At 46.8% G+C, this 13,315-nt stretch overlaps 1 protein-coding gene across 14 annotated transcripts in view; it reads right to left on the reverse strand.

Annotated features, from left to right (window-relative positions):
* Positions 1 to 11,539: 11,539 nt before the first annotated feature.
* The window catches only part of FEZ1 (fasciculation and elongation protein zeta 1), a 140,560-nt gene continuing 138,784 nt past the window's right edge, over positions 11,540 to 13,315 (reverse strand). For all 14 annotated transcript variants that reach the window (XM_063671577.1, XM_063671576.1, XM_063671582.1 and 11 more), the window contains one exon: positions 11,540 to 11,898. In XM_063671577.1, the coding sequence (XP_063527647.1) occupies positions 11,882 to 11,898 (17 nt within the window). In that variant the 3' untranslated portion in view covers positions 11,540 to 11,881. The remainder of the gene's footprint in view (positions 11,899 to 13,315) is intronic.

Below are 13,315 nucleotides of genomic sequence, written 5' to 3' on the forward strand. Positions count from 1 at the left end.
TCTTAAGAACTGCAAGATGATTGGAACCTCACCTCCAGAGCTGGGAAGACAACAGTCCTTTAAGACAGTGGTTTCTAAGGAACACACTGTTGAAAGATATGCTACCAAAAAAAAAAAAAAAAAAAAAAAATCCATGCCCAAATTAGCCTAAGATTAACGGCATATTCTATTTTGTTAGTAGAGTTTCATCATGCACATTATTATACTAAAGGCTCTGAAAAGTCCTACAGGAAAGAAACCTGTTTAACTTTGTTTCAATTGTTCCCAGATTTGCTTCACCTCCCTTTTTTCAAGTAATAGCTATTCAAGTTATACCAATATTCCACCAAACACTTTAGGGAACACTATTCTAGAGAAATTGCAGAGTAGCCTGTTCTACACTCTCCCCGCTAAGTTTTTCTATCAAGTTTTGCCAGCCAGCTTTTCAACCATGATGCCAACTGAAAGTGGGTTTCTTTTTTTTTTTTTTTTGAGATGGCATTTCGCTCTTGTTGCCCAGGCTGGAGTGCAATGGCACAATCTCGGCTCAATGGCACGATCTCAGCTCACCGCAACCTCTGCCTCCCGGGTTCAAGCGATTCTCCTGCCTCAGCCTTCCAAGTAGCTGGGATTACAGGCATGAATCAACACGCCCTGCTAATTTTGTATTTTTAGTAGAGATGGGGTTTCTCCATGTTGGTCAAGCTGGTCTCGAACTCCGGACCTCAGGTGATCCACCTGCCTCGGCCTCTGAAAGTGCTGGGATTACAGGCGTGAGCCACTGCACCCGGCCTTTTAAAATTATTATTATTTATTTATTTATATATTTATTTTTGAGACAGGGTTTCACTCCCATCACCCAGGCTGGAGTACCACGGCACAATTTCGGCTCACTGCAACCTCCGCCTCCCAGGCTCAAGTGATTATCCTGCCTTGGCCTCCTGAGTAGCTGGGACTAGTGGCATGCACCACAAGGCCCAGCTAATTTTTTGTTTTGTTTTGTTTTTGCAGAGATGGGGTTTTGTCAAGTTGCCCAGGCTGGTCTCCAACTCCTGAGCTCAAGGGATCTGCCTGCCTCAACAGCCCAAAGTGCTGAGGTTACAGGTGTGAGCCACCACTTCCGGCTGAAAAGGGGTTTCTGAAATCACTTGAGATGTAGGTAGCTGTGTTTTTAGGAGCCAACAACCTCTCTCTGTGCATGACTCAAATGCTACCTAACCCAAGGAAAAGACACGCCATAATCCCTGTGGAAATACAAGAGATGGATGACAGGGTGAGGAGCAGGGGAAGGTTTCCTTTACCCCAAAACAGAACTCTGATATCAGGGCTCTGGCAACTCTCAGACTGACTTCTCCCCCACCCCCCACCCATCAGGAAAGACCTTTCAAGTTCAGAGATCCTGCCCATGGGAGTTGGTGGCCAGAGCTCAACTTCCTTGACAAAGGATCCCCTCTCCTGCCTTGCATGGGGCCCCAGGAGGGCAATGACCACCACACTGCAGCCTGCTCAATTCATTCCTGATGAGTCATTCATTATCTCAGCATGCATTTATCGAGCCCCGACTCTGTCCCAGGCACTGTTTTACAAGGATACACCTGTGGCTAACAAGGACCGAGTTCCTTACTTCAGGGAGTTTACATTCTACTAGAAACAACTGAGACTGGGCCAGGTGCGGTGGCTCACACCTGTAATCCCAACACTTTGGTTGTCCAAGGTGGAAGGATCACTGAGCCCAGGATTTTAAGACCAGTCTGGGAAACATAGTGAGACCCCCCCACCTGCCCGCATCTCTACTATTTTAAAATGAATACACATGAGAAAAAAGAAAAAGATTGAGACTGAAAGAGTGCTCGTAGCATCCTTGTAATGGCTATAACTATGATCTCATCCTTAACACAGAGATCTCAAACTTCTTCATTCAGAGTTGCAAAGCAGGAAGATTTCGGCTCCACTGTGAGGTTCAGGTTAAGCTCAATTTTCAGACCTGTTTTGAGCCATATATTGTTTTTTTAAAAATTGTGTGCCAACATTTAAAAGTTAGAAGGTTACACATTAAAAAATCAGATTCCTGGCTTCTCCTGAAAAATCGGGCAATCAGGCGACTTGGGACCTATATAATCCCACTTGGCCATGATTGAGTGTAGTTGAATTAACTGCTGCCCCCTAAGACACATTCTCTGTGTCATCAGGACATTTGCAGCCCTGTGGTCTCCCCAACACTGAGGCTGAGGGTTCATTGCCCATTTACTATTGGCTGTCACTATTTGGGTGGCTGGTGGCTTAGTTAAGCTTCCCCCATGCCCTTTTTTTTAACCTCCTTTCGCTGCGATATCTAAGTGGTTGTTTTTAAGAAGGGAAATATTTATCTCTACTCATTAATCCATCAAGAGTAAGAAGGGCTGGGCGCAGTGGCTCACGCCTGTAATTCCAGCACTTTGGGAGGCCAAGGCGGGTGGATCATAAGGTCAGGAGTTCGAGACCAGCCTGGCCAACATGGTGAAACCCCGTCTCTACTAAAAATACAAAAATTAGCCGGGCATAGAGGCACGCACCTGTAATCCCAGCTACTCGGGAGGCTGAGGCAGGAGAATCGCTTGAACCCGGGAGATGGAGGTTGCAGTGAGCCGAGATCATGCCATTGCACTCCAGCCTGGGTGACAGGGCAAGACTCTATCTCAAAAAAAAAAAAAAAAAAAAAAAGAGTAAGAAAACAAGATAGTCCAAGAGGGAGGGCCCTGCCTTTGGTACAAAATATTGAAGAGAATGTATTTGTTTGTGGGCATAAAGGTACTCTTACCTTTCATTGCAAAGTATACCTGTGTCTCGTATCCAGATATCTTCACTCATACATTTTCTGCCTATCTCGCCTCCCCAGGCAACAATGAGGCTAGAGGCATAAAAATCACCAGGGTTGCTTGTTATAGATACAACGTAGGTTCCACAACCGGTGTTTGCCCCAGATAGCTAGGCAAGATGCCCAAAGACTTGGAGGAGCATTGCTCTCAGAAAATAGTTTTCAATTGTCAGCCGGGCACGGTGGCTCATGCCCAGCACTTTGGGAGGCTGAGGCAGGCAGATCACTTGAGGTCAGGAGTTTGAGACCAGCCTGGCCAACATGGTGAAACCCTGTCTCTACTATAAATACGAAAATTACTCAAATGTGGTGGCACGCACCTGTAGTCCTAGCTACTCGGGAGGCTGGGGCATGAGAATCGCTTGAACTTGGGAGGCGGAGGTTGCAGTGAGCCAAGATAGCGCCACTGCACTCCAGCCTGGGCAACAGAGTGAGACTCTGTCTCAAAAATAAAAACTAAAAAAAAAAAGAAAAGAATTGTTAATTGTCTTTTGAAGCTCCTTGCTTTATAGCTGCTCCTTTAACTTCCTTTAGCCAGATACACTACCACCCTCAAGCCAGTGATTCATTCAATACAAATTCCCGGGTGCCCACTATGTGCCTGGTAACCTATGAGGGACAAAGGATGATGAATTTTGCAGAGCATCCCAGACCAAGGGACCGAGCACCGAGGACTGACAGAATGGTGATCACCTCACATGCTCCATTTCCACTTTGGCACCTTATTTCCATCCCACAGATGAGGCAGGTTTTATTATACCACTTTCCAGAGTATCTTATACTTTTTATTTCTCAGCCTCTCTCTGGGCCGATCTCATTTAGCCCCTTTGCAAATTAAATGCATCTCATTAAATCAAACCCATTTAGGACAATGCCCTTCAGGTGTGTGCATCTTAGTACATCTTTCATTTTAAGACAAGTGTTTGATTTATTTTTCATCTCATTACGCTCTTTAAAATTATGTGCATCTCATTATACTCAACGCACTGAGACAACTTATTTCTGGTATAGACATTACACCCAGTATTATCAGGCAAGAATATGATTTTTTTCATTTCATTACAAGCCTTACAATTTATGTACATCTCATTACAATCAGCCATTTAAGACAATTCCCTTCAGTTATGTGTATCTCATTATACCTTTTCATTTTCATATTTTTCTCATCTTATTATTCAAAGAATCTACTACAGGTGTGTATACCTCACATCCACCTGTTATTCCTGTGAATTTCTAGGTTCTAGAAATTCTAGGTGTTTCCACTGATGTATTGCAAAATTTTTCTTCTACCAAATTCATTTAAGGCCATCTCTGCCCATCAGTGGACCTCCCCGACCCCTTTGCACAGGAAAGAACACTGGGCTCCCCGGGATGTAGTTGAGATTCTGCCCGTAACTTTCCCTTACACACAGGGATCATCTGAAACAACTTCCCTCATGTGCATATTGAGGGGATTAGAGGAGACAGCACTAGGAGCCCCTTCGGTTGATAGTCCATGAAACTAGTCTTGTGGATGACAGCTTAGCAGCTTCTCAGCCTCTCCTGGGAATGCAGCTGCTCTCCTTGGAAGCCACCCACCCTACTGGAGAAGCTGACATTGACATCATTGCCCAGCTTCCAACAGCCAGACAGCTTCACACGTCTTGCTTCCTTTTCGACTGGAGAACACTGTGACTCGTGTGGGGACACATTTTGGAAGGAGGTGAAATATTAAATAACTGCTCTGTTATGATGGAATCTTCCCCACCTCCCAACCCAATGGTGTCTTCATCTCTCCTCCAGCCCCTAACCCAGGGCTTCTCAGCTGCAGTGCACTTTAGAATTGCTAAGCAAGCTTCAGTTACAGGCGCCCAAGTTCTATTCTCCATCTACTGAATCAGAAACTCACAGGGTGGGGCACAGGTAGGTGCATTTTTAATAGCACCCCAGAGATTCTCAACCGGATTCCACAAAAGGACCGGCAGTGAGTCGCTCTGAGTGGAAAACACCTGATGCTGTCAGTATTGCTCGTCTCAGCTGAATTTGTGTCTTAACAAGAATCCAAGTCTAGAGTTTAAAAAAAAAAAATCATTTCTCAGCCCTGAAAAGGGTACTGTGGGCCAGTAATCCTAACTCACCCATGCCATATAGGAACCCTGCCCACGGAATACTAAATTGTCATCTCCTGGCCAGGCACAGTGGGTCACACCTGTAATCCCAGCACTTTGGGAAGCCGAGGCAGGAGGACTGCTTGAGCCCAGGAGTTTGAGACCAGCCTAGGCAACATAGTGAGACCCCCCCCCACCATATCTACAAAAATAAAAATAAATATATATGTAGCCAGACATGGTTGCCCATGCCTGTAGTCCCAGCTACGCAGGAAGCTGAGGTGAGAGGACTGCTTGAGCCCGGGAGGCTGAGGCTGCAGTGAGCCATGATCATGCCACTGCACTCCAGCCTGGATGACAGAGAGCAAAACCCTGTCTCAAAAAAAAAAAAAAAGTCATTTCTCTTTACCTTACACTGCCCACTACCTCCCAGGTCAAAGAAGGCGAAATTGTTACACAGAGCCAACTGATCCCTCCAACTTCCACTCAGTGATCTGAGCCCTGCCTTCTGCAGACAGAGGGAATATGTAGGAACCCTCCAGACTGCATACTTGTGGTCTTCAGGGCTTACGTAATTTGTAGGAGCAGCATTTCAGGAGATCTACAGGACCTTTCTCCAACCTCTTCAACTAATCCTCATGTTCCCACCTGTCTTGCCTATCCATAAAGCACAGGAGGCTTCCCTGAGCATGTCTGCAGTGGTCTGCGTGTTTTTCTTCTGTGAACCCACCCATCTCTTTGCCAGTGGAAATAGAGTCTGTTCTCTAAGCTCAAAAATAAATGTGACTTTTCACTATCCCTCCTCCACCCCTTCCCTTGAATGAACCTGCTGAGAAGCCAGAATACACTCCCACTCTTGCCTCTTCACTTTGTCTTCTTGTCCAGATGTACCTGCAGGCCGCTAGTTCCAGAATCCGCAAGTACCAGGGCTCCCTGGGCTACCACTAAGCAGGATTTAATGAGCATAAAGGGTAGGTATAAAGCTGGTTTTAGGCCGGGCATGGTGGCTCATGCCTGTAATCCCAGCACTTTGGGAGGCCAAGGCTGGTGGATCACTTGAGGTCAGGAGTTCGAAACCAGCCTGGCCAACATGATGAAACCCCGTCTCTACTTAAAATATTTTAAAAATTAGCAGGACGTGGTAGCGAGCAGCTGTAATCCCACTTACTCAAGAGGCTGAGGCAGGAGAATCACTTGAACCCTGGAGGCGGAGGTTGCAGTGAGCCGAGATCACACCATTGCACTCCAGCCTGGGTGACAAGCGAAACTCCAAAACCCCATCTCAGAAAACAGACCAAAAAAAGCTCATTTTAGGGCAACAGGCTGTACTTGTCTTGTTTTGATTTTGTTTTCGGGTTTTTTGTGCCTGTTGAATTGAAAAACGGTCACATCCCCAAGGCTAAAGAGGCAACAGAACCAGCAGTTTCTCTATGGCTTTCAAAGTTTACTAGGAAAAAATAAAAGTCACACTTCATTGAGCACTTAGCATATATGCTAGACACTAAAGATTATTTAAAACAACTGTGGGAGAATTACTAGTATTATTAATATTAGTATTCCCATTTTTTAAATGAGGAAACCAAGGCTCAGAGGAATTAATTTTCTAAAAAATTATTTAGCTTAATATGTATCTAGAGCTGGATTTGAACTCAAGGCACAAAGCCCATGATCCTTTTAGGAGATAAGCTGCCTCCCCAATCGTTGGCTGACCCAGGCTGGCCTTTGGAGTCAAGGAGAGAGGCCCCCTCTGTCTTCAAATCCCAAGAAGTGCTTGTATCCCTGCACCTGCCTATGCCTTTCTCCTCCAAGGTCCCGGATGAAACAGCATCCAAGGATGTGGGCTTCAAACCCCAGCCTGCTTCTCCCATAGCAGAGCACCTACTCTGTCCTCCACCAGCTCCTGACTTGACCATCTGCATTTCGGGGAGAAGGAGCAGGACTCATGTCATCTGAACTTAAGAAAATCCTCTTCATACTATTCAAGTAGCTCTGCTATGGGAGGGAGTCAGGAAGCAAGTCATGAAGGAGACACTGCTGCTGGGATAAAGGAGGGGGCAGTAGCACCGCCGTTGGCACTGTTGGCGATGGTTGTGCAGATGTGTTTTGGAAATTGGTGTGTGTCAGGAAATGTTGAGTCCCAGTGACCTATCGGTGATGACAGCTGATATCCAAACCTTCTCTCCTGATCTGTGCAGCTGATTCCTTTCCTTTCTTGCTTGGAAAGCAAGGCGAGGTTCTTAGGTTCTTAGCCTTGACTGCTGAGAGTAAGGGCAAAACAGGTTGGAAGATGGAAGAAGAAAGACAAAGGGAAGGAAGTTAATCCCTGAGACACAGGCGTAGAATGGGTCCCCAGGCAAGAGTCGGGGGAGTCAACGGAGAGCACAGGACAAGCCGGAAGCCTTGGGATGTTGTCAGATCAGGCAACACTTTGGTAGGAAAAAATAAAACGACTCTGTTGAAGGAGGAGAGAGGAGGGGCAGAAGTGGAATACGCTGGACTGGAATAGAGACACCGGGCTCCTCCATAACTTGCTTCTTTGGTTCTGTGATTCATTTTCCTGTTCTCTGGGAGGCTGGGAATGGAAGAGAGTGAGAAGCAGGACACAGGGGTAGAGAAAAGAGAAAGGGAGAAAGAGAGAAACTAGATGTGCATGTGTCTCTGGGGTTTTTCAGACAAAGCTATTATCAAAATGCCAACCAGCTCCTGCCTGGCTAATTTGCATATTCCATGCTGTGCTCTTTGAAGCAGGATGAATATGCATGAGGGCTTGGGCGGGGTACAGAGCTGCTGGGCTGTGGGCTAAGGTGGCTTATTGTTCTTTTAGAAGAAAGGCATTAGTAAGAAACCAAAGCACTTTCCCAGTGAGCAGAGTAGCCTCGGCTTCCCTTCCCCGATGAAGGGAAGAGAGCAAACCTCAGGCTCAGACAGAAACCCTAATGACCATTCTCTCATCCTCTCAAGGAAATAAATAATCAGGTGCCATCAAGAACACAAGTATCTCTTCTCCAAGAGTAGCATTTAATTACTTTCCTCTCCACGCATACTAATTAAGGAGGCTGACTGGGTGATGAGAGTCACCTCTCCTGGCTTCCCTGGAAACGAGGCTGCCACTCCCCATTTCTTGCTTCTGCTGCAAAGAAAGCTGGGTGTCCTGGGGTGCTTTTTGCCTTTGACCTCTGATGAGACCCCTAAACCTCTCAGTGACCGGGCTGTGGTGGGAGCGCCTGGGACATAGTGGGTGCTCAAAAGAGGCTTGGGCATGGACTCGGTGAAGTCCATTAAGACTTGGGTTATAATTAACCCTAAGACACCTGGAGGACCAGGTCTTCTCATTAACGGTTTCCATCCCTTCTTCCCTGACCACCCGTGGAAGATAGTCATTCTCCAGACATTAGTCCAGCAAGTATGAAAAGGGTTTATTTAACTTTAAAAATCCAATTTGTCCCACAAACTTAGGGTCACAAAATGCTCCCTTTGGGTTTTCTTTCTGAAGTATCATATTGGTCTCCTGAAGTAGAGATGAAAGGATAGAGACTGTTGGAATATTCCATTTGAAAAATAGTTTTTCCCGCATGATCATTTGTTTCAATTACTCATAAATAAAGGCTGGCCTCTGATGCCATGGTGTTTTTTTGGTTTTTTTTTTTTGAGATAAAGTCTTGCTCTGTCACCCACGCTGGAGTGCAGTGGCACAATCTCAGCTTATTGCAACCTCCGCCTCCTGGGTTCAAGCGATTCTCCTGCCTCAGCCTCACAAGTAGCTGGGACTACAGGCGTGCACCACTACAGCTGGTTAATTTTTGTATTTTTAGTAGAGAGGGGGTTTCACCATGTTGGCCAGGCTGGTCTCAAACTCCTGACCTCAAGTGATCTGCCCGCCTCGACCTCCCAAAGTGCTGGGATTACAGGCCTGAGCCACCACGCCTGGCCCTATGGTGGAGTTTTCTTACCAGAACTTGACCAGACTAGGCCTAGCAAAATCCTTTAATTGATGGGAACATACCTCATTTATAGGCTGTATTTGCCAGACAGACCTCTGACCTACCTAGGAGGACTCCCTGCAGACCGTGGCTCTGATACACTTTGCGGAGTGCGGACATCCTAGACGGGACTTGAGTTTTGCAATCAAGATTGACTCGAGCCTGAAAATCAGTTAATTCTTGGGACTCTTCCCTGAGGTTTCTACAATCCAGAAAGACCAGAAGAGGGAAAAGCTGAGGGAAGACAATTGGGTTCACCTGATAATCACACTATCCACAAATTCCCTAGGTTCAGCATTGAAGAGTCAAGGATTCAGCAACTCTGAAAACCAAGCGCAGAGCTTCTCCAATCCTTGATGCAAATACAAGTTGCAGGGAGATTTAGCTTAATATGTAGTACAGCTGCATTTGAACTCAAGGCACAAAACCCAGGCTCCTTTTAAGAGAAGAGCTGCCTCCCTTTTAAAGGGAGACCTTGTTAAAATGCAAATTCTGACTCAGTAGGCCTGATGTGGGGCCTGAGATTTTGCATTTCTAACAAGCTTCTAAGTGCGGTCAGTGCTGCTGGCCTGGAAAGCACACTTTGAGTAGGAAGAACACAGGGAAGGGCAGTGCAAAACCATGAGGAATTGATTTCATATTCCCCTTAAACTCCAGATAGATGGACAAACAAGAGAGAAAGGAGGAGCCACTGTTTTCAGCCTGCCCTCCTAGCCAGAGCGTATCCCTGACACTCGAGATTTATTTTTAACTGCCAGCAGCTTTGATTAGCTTGTCTCTGCCGCTTCAGACACCTGCTGGCAGGATAAATTGGGGGAAAGGAGTGGCTGACCCAGATCTGACAAATCCAAGGCAGGAAGAAAAGCTCTCAGGAATTCGCTGCTTCCCCTTTGCTGAGGCTGGTGAAAAACCCCATCACCGGCAGAGTGCTAAACTTGCTAATGACCTCACACCACTAATGACCCTGGGCATGTTCAGCCTTAGCACCAGTGAACTGCAGAACTGAATCCATGCCCTTTTGTCACAGGACTAGTTGCCACTTCCATGCTCCTGTGGCAGCCAGGGCTCTATCTATGGAGAAGCTCTGCTCTGGGCAGATGCCTGGACTAGAGCTTTAGGCATTGCAGCAGTTTTCCTGGTGGGATAAGTCTCCGTCACCCCAAGCTAAGATTGCTAGTGTTCTGCTTCTGGAAAAGCAGAGGCCCAGCTAGGCGCGGTGACTAACACCTATAATCCCAGCACTTTGGGAAGCCAAGGAGGGCAGATCACCTGAGGTCGGGAGTTCGAGACCAGCCTGACCAACAGGTAGAAACCTCATCTCTACTAAAAATAAAAAATTAGCTGGGTGTGGTGCTGCATTCCTGTAATCCCAGCTACTCGGGAGGCTGAGGCAGGAGAATCACTTGAACGTGGGAGGCGGAGTTTGCGGCAAGCTGAGATCGCACCATTGTACTCCAGCCTGAGCAACAAGAGTCAAACTCCATCTCAAAAAAAAAGAAAAGCAGAGGCCCAGGAAGGGAGGCAAGGCACTGGGAGTGCCTTCTGTGTCCCCTAGACGGATTCTGTGGCCTTCTGTGGAGCTGTTGATGCGATAAAGTATGGCTTTCTCTGTGGCATGCTTAGTTCAGGCAGACACTAAACTCCTGGGAATCAATGGAAGTCTCACTGGATAAGAAACCTAAATGCCAGCCTGACTCTAGCACTTCCTACACGGCCTTGGGCGAGCTACTGAACATCTCTGCTGCTTGGTTTCCTCCTCTGCAAAATCAGGATCACACTAGTACCTGTTTACATGTGGGGATGCCGTGATGTGTGCTAATGCGCGATGAAGCCAGTGCAGGCTACAACAAGTGCCCAGTACAAGTCTTTGCTTTCAGAGGAGGATATGGGAATTGGCAGGCTCAATGTCTTTCAAGCCAGAAGATGGAAGCCAACAGAATTCAGATTGTGGTGAGATCAAGCCAGCATCTGGGATACGAGGAGACCTTCGCCTGCTGGTTGGTCAAGGCTGGCAGCTGCCTGCCATCAATGCTGGAGACAGTGCGAGGAGTCAGAGCTGCTGTTCATGGAGGGCCGCGGGAAGGGCCGGGGACAGCACTGCAAAGTCAAAGGACACTGTTGCCAGGGGTCATTGGGGACAAACAGGGAGTGGTGGTCTCGTCAAGTACAGGAAACAAGTTGCAGTCCCCTACATTGGGAAAGCTCAGCAGAGCTGACTCCCCGCAGGCCCTGAGCCTCCAGGTCCCAATGGAGGGCCTGGGGAGGGTCTCTAGGGCCAGCCTGGCCATCCCACCAGGAGGTCTGCAGCTGTGTGGCTCCTCCATGAGGCCCACTTTCTATCTGCTAATTGCACACTCACCCCGGTCTCACACCCACTCTGACCAGCTCCTTTCTGCAGTCCCTGGTGCAGCTCCCTTGAATGTGGCTGAGCAGCAAAAACTGAGGTTGTGGAGGGTCTCCTTCTGCCTATACCATATGCAGCCCCACTGTGTCCCAGGATCCCACCACGACCCACAACAGGGCATGCGCCCGGTCCCTAAACACAGCACTGGCTGCCACAGGCCGGCGCTATACAGCCCGTCTCTAGAGTCTGGAGCAGAGAGCTAATGGACATCACACTCCAAAGCACATGAAGGATATTAATTAAATGAAGGTTTTATTTCAAAATTAGTCGTAGAGTATAAGCTGTTTTTGAGGGCTGGAGCCAGACTACGTAATGAGTGGTGAAAGCAGCTGCCTTCCCCTCTCCTGACACCAGCAAGGAGGAGGCACCATCACCGGCCCTGCCCCATCATGCATCCAATGATTACTAGCACTAGAAGCCAACGGCAAAGGACCCCGCGCGCTTGCTCATGTTTAATCCGGGTTAAGCTATACACGTTTAAATACATGTCGGAGGTTACGTGGTGTCATGCAGTCCCTGTGATGGAATGACTCTTGCTCAGTGACCTCCTGCAGCGAGGCTGCTCCAAAGGGCAAGGTTAGGTAGGGCAGAGCACTGCAATGAGAAGAGAGGAGGGGAGAGCGGTCAGAACACAGTTGCAGATCGGGACCTCCGAGCCCAGGATAGCCCTAGCTGAGAGCAGTCACACCAGCTCCTGAGTGGTGACGCCCCACTTAGTGCCTAGAATAAGGGAGAGACAATGGCAGGTGGTTGCTGGCTATAATAACTAAGCGTGTAGTCTCCAGGGCCTGAGTTCAAATCCCGGATCTGGCCATTACTAAGTACATGACCTTAGGGAAATTCACTTCACCTTTCCATGCTTGTTTCTTCATCAGTACAATAGAATGCACCTGCGCCCACCCCACAGGGCTGTTGAGAGGCATGTGGCAAGGGCTTAGTAAATATTAATTACCTGTACAAATTCATTGACATTTCAGTGGATCATGAGGGGTAAAGTCTAGCCCTCAGACTACCAAATTTATATAACCTGTTTCTATAATCCTCCTTTGAGAACCTCCTTTGAGAAATGTGCTGCTCTTTTAAAATCTTTGAGTCACAACCCTTTCTATGGTTTGTTGTGTTTTGTTGTTGTTGTTGTTGTTGTTTTGTTTTGTGTGTGTGTTTTTTTTTTTTTTTGAGACAGGGTCTTGCTGTGTCACCCAGGCTGGAGTGCAGTGGTGTGATCACAGCCCCCACTGCAGTCTCAGCTCCTGGGTTCAAGTGATCCTCTCACCTCAGCCTCCTGAGTAGTTGGGACTACAGGCGCACACCACCACACCTGGCTGATTTTTTTTTTTTTTAATTGAGACGAGGTCTCACCATGTTGCCGAGGCTGGACAAGTTATTTTTAATGTTTACTCTAAGTTCCTCCTGCTGAAATTTAAGATTAGTCCTTCTGATCCTTATAGAAACACTATAGCTCAGTGTTTCTTAACTATAGGTCCCACAAATATGGTCCCTCTGCAACTGTACATAGTTTTGTGTGCATGCAGGACAAAAAACAATAAAATAATAGATCTAAACAGTGAGCAATCCTCAATGACTATTAACATCACAAAAGGAAAGACAATCAGACAATATATGTCACCCCATGGAAGTCTGGAAACCTACAACAACCTATAATGTAGTGCTTATCAAAAAATCTGAAGCTGAATCTGATCAGGCTTCCAGTTCTATCAGTTCACAGGCAATAAAGAAGACAGGAGAACATATTAAATTAGACCATGGGGATGAAATTAGCAAAAATCCACAATGAGGAAATTCTATGGCACAAACAACCTAGTTTCTCCAACAAATGCATTTCAAGAAATGGAAGAGAGAAAGAAAAGGGGAACCTATATACATCAAAGCGATGTAAGAGACATATTATTATCTAATTGCAACATACTGATCTTTATTGGCCCCTGATTCAAACAAATAAACTGAAAAATACTTTATGGGAAAAACAGGGAATACTGATTGGATAGTCAGT

The sequence above is a fragment of the Pongo pygmaeus genome, chromosome 9 (assembly GCF_028885625.2).
Source record: "Pongo pygmaeus isolate AG05252 chromosome 9, NHGRI_mPonPyg2-v2.0_pri, whole genome shotgun sequence".
Taxonomy (NCBI): Eukaryota; Metazoa; Chordata; class Mammalia; order Primates; family Hominidae; genus Pongo; species Pongo pygmaeus.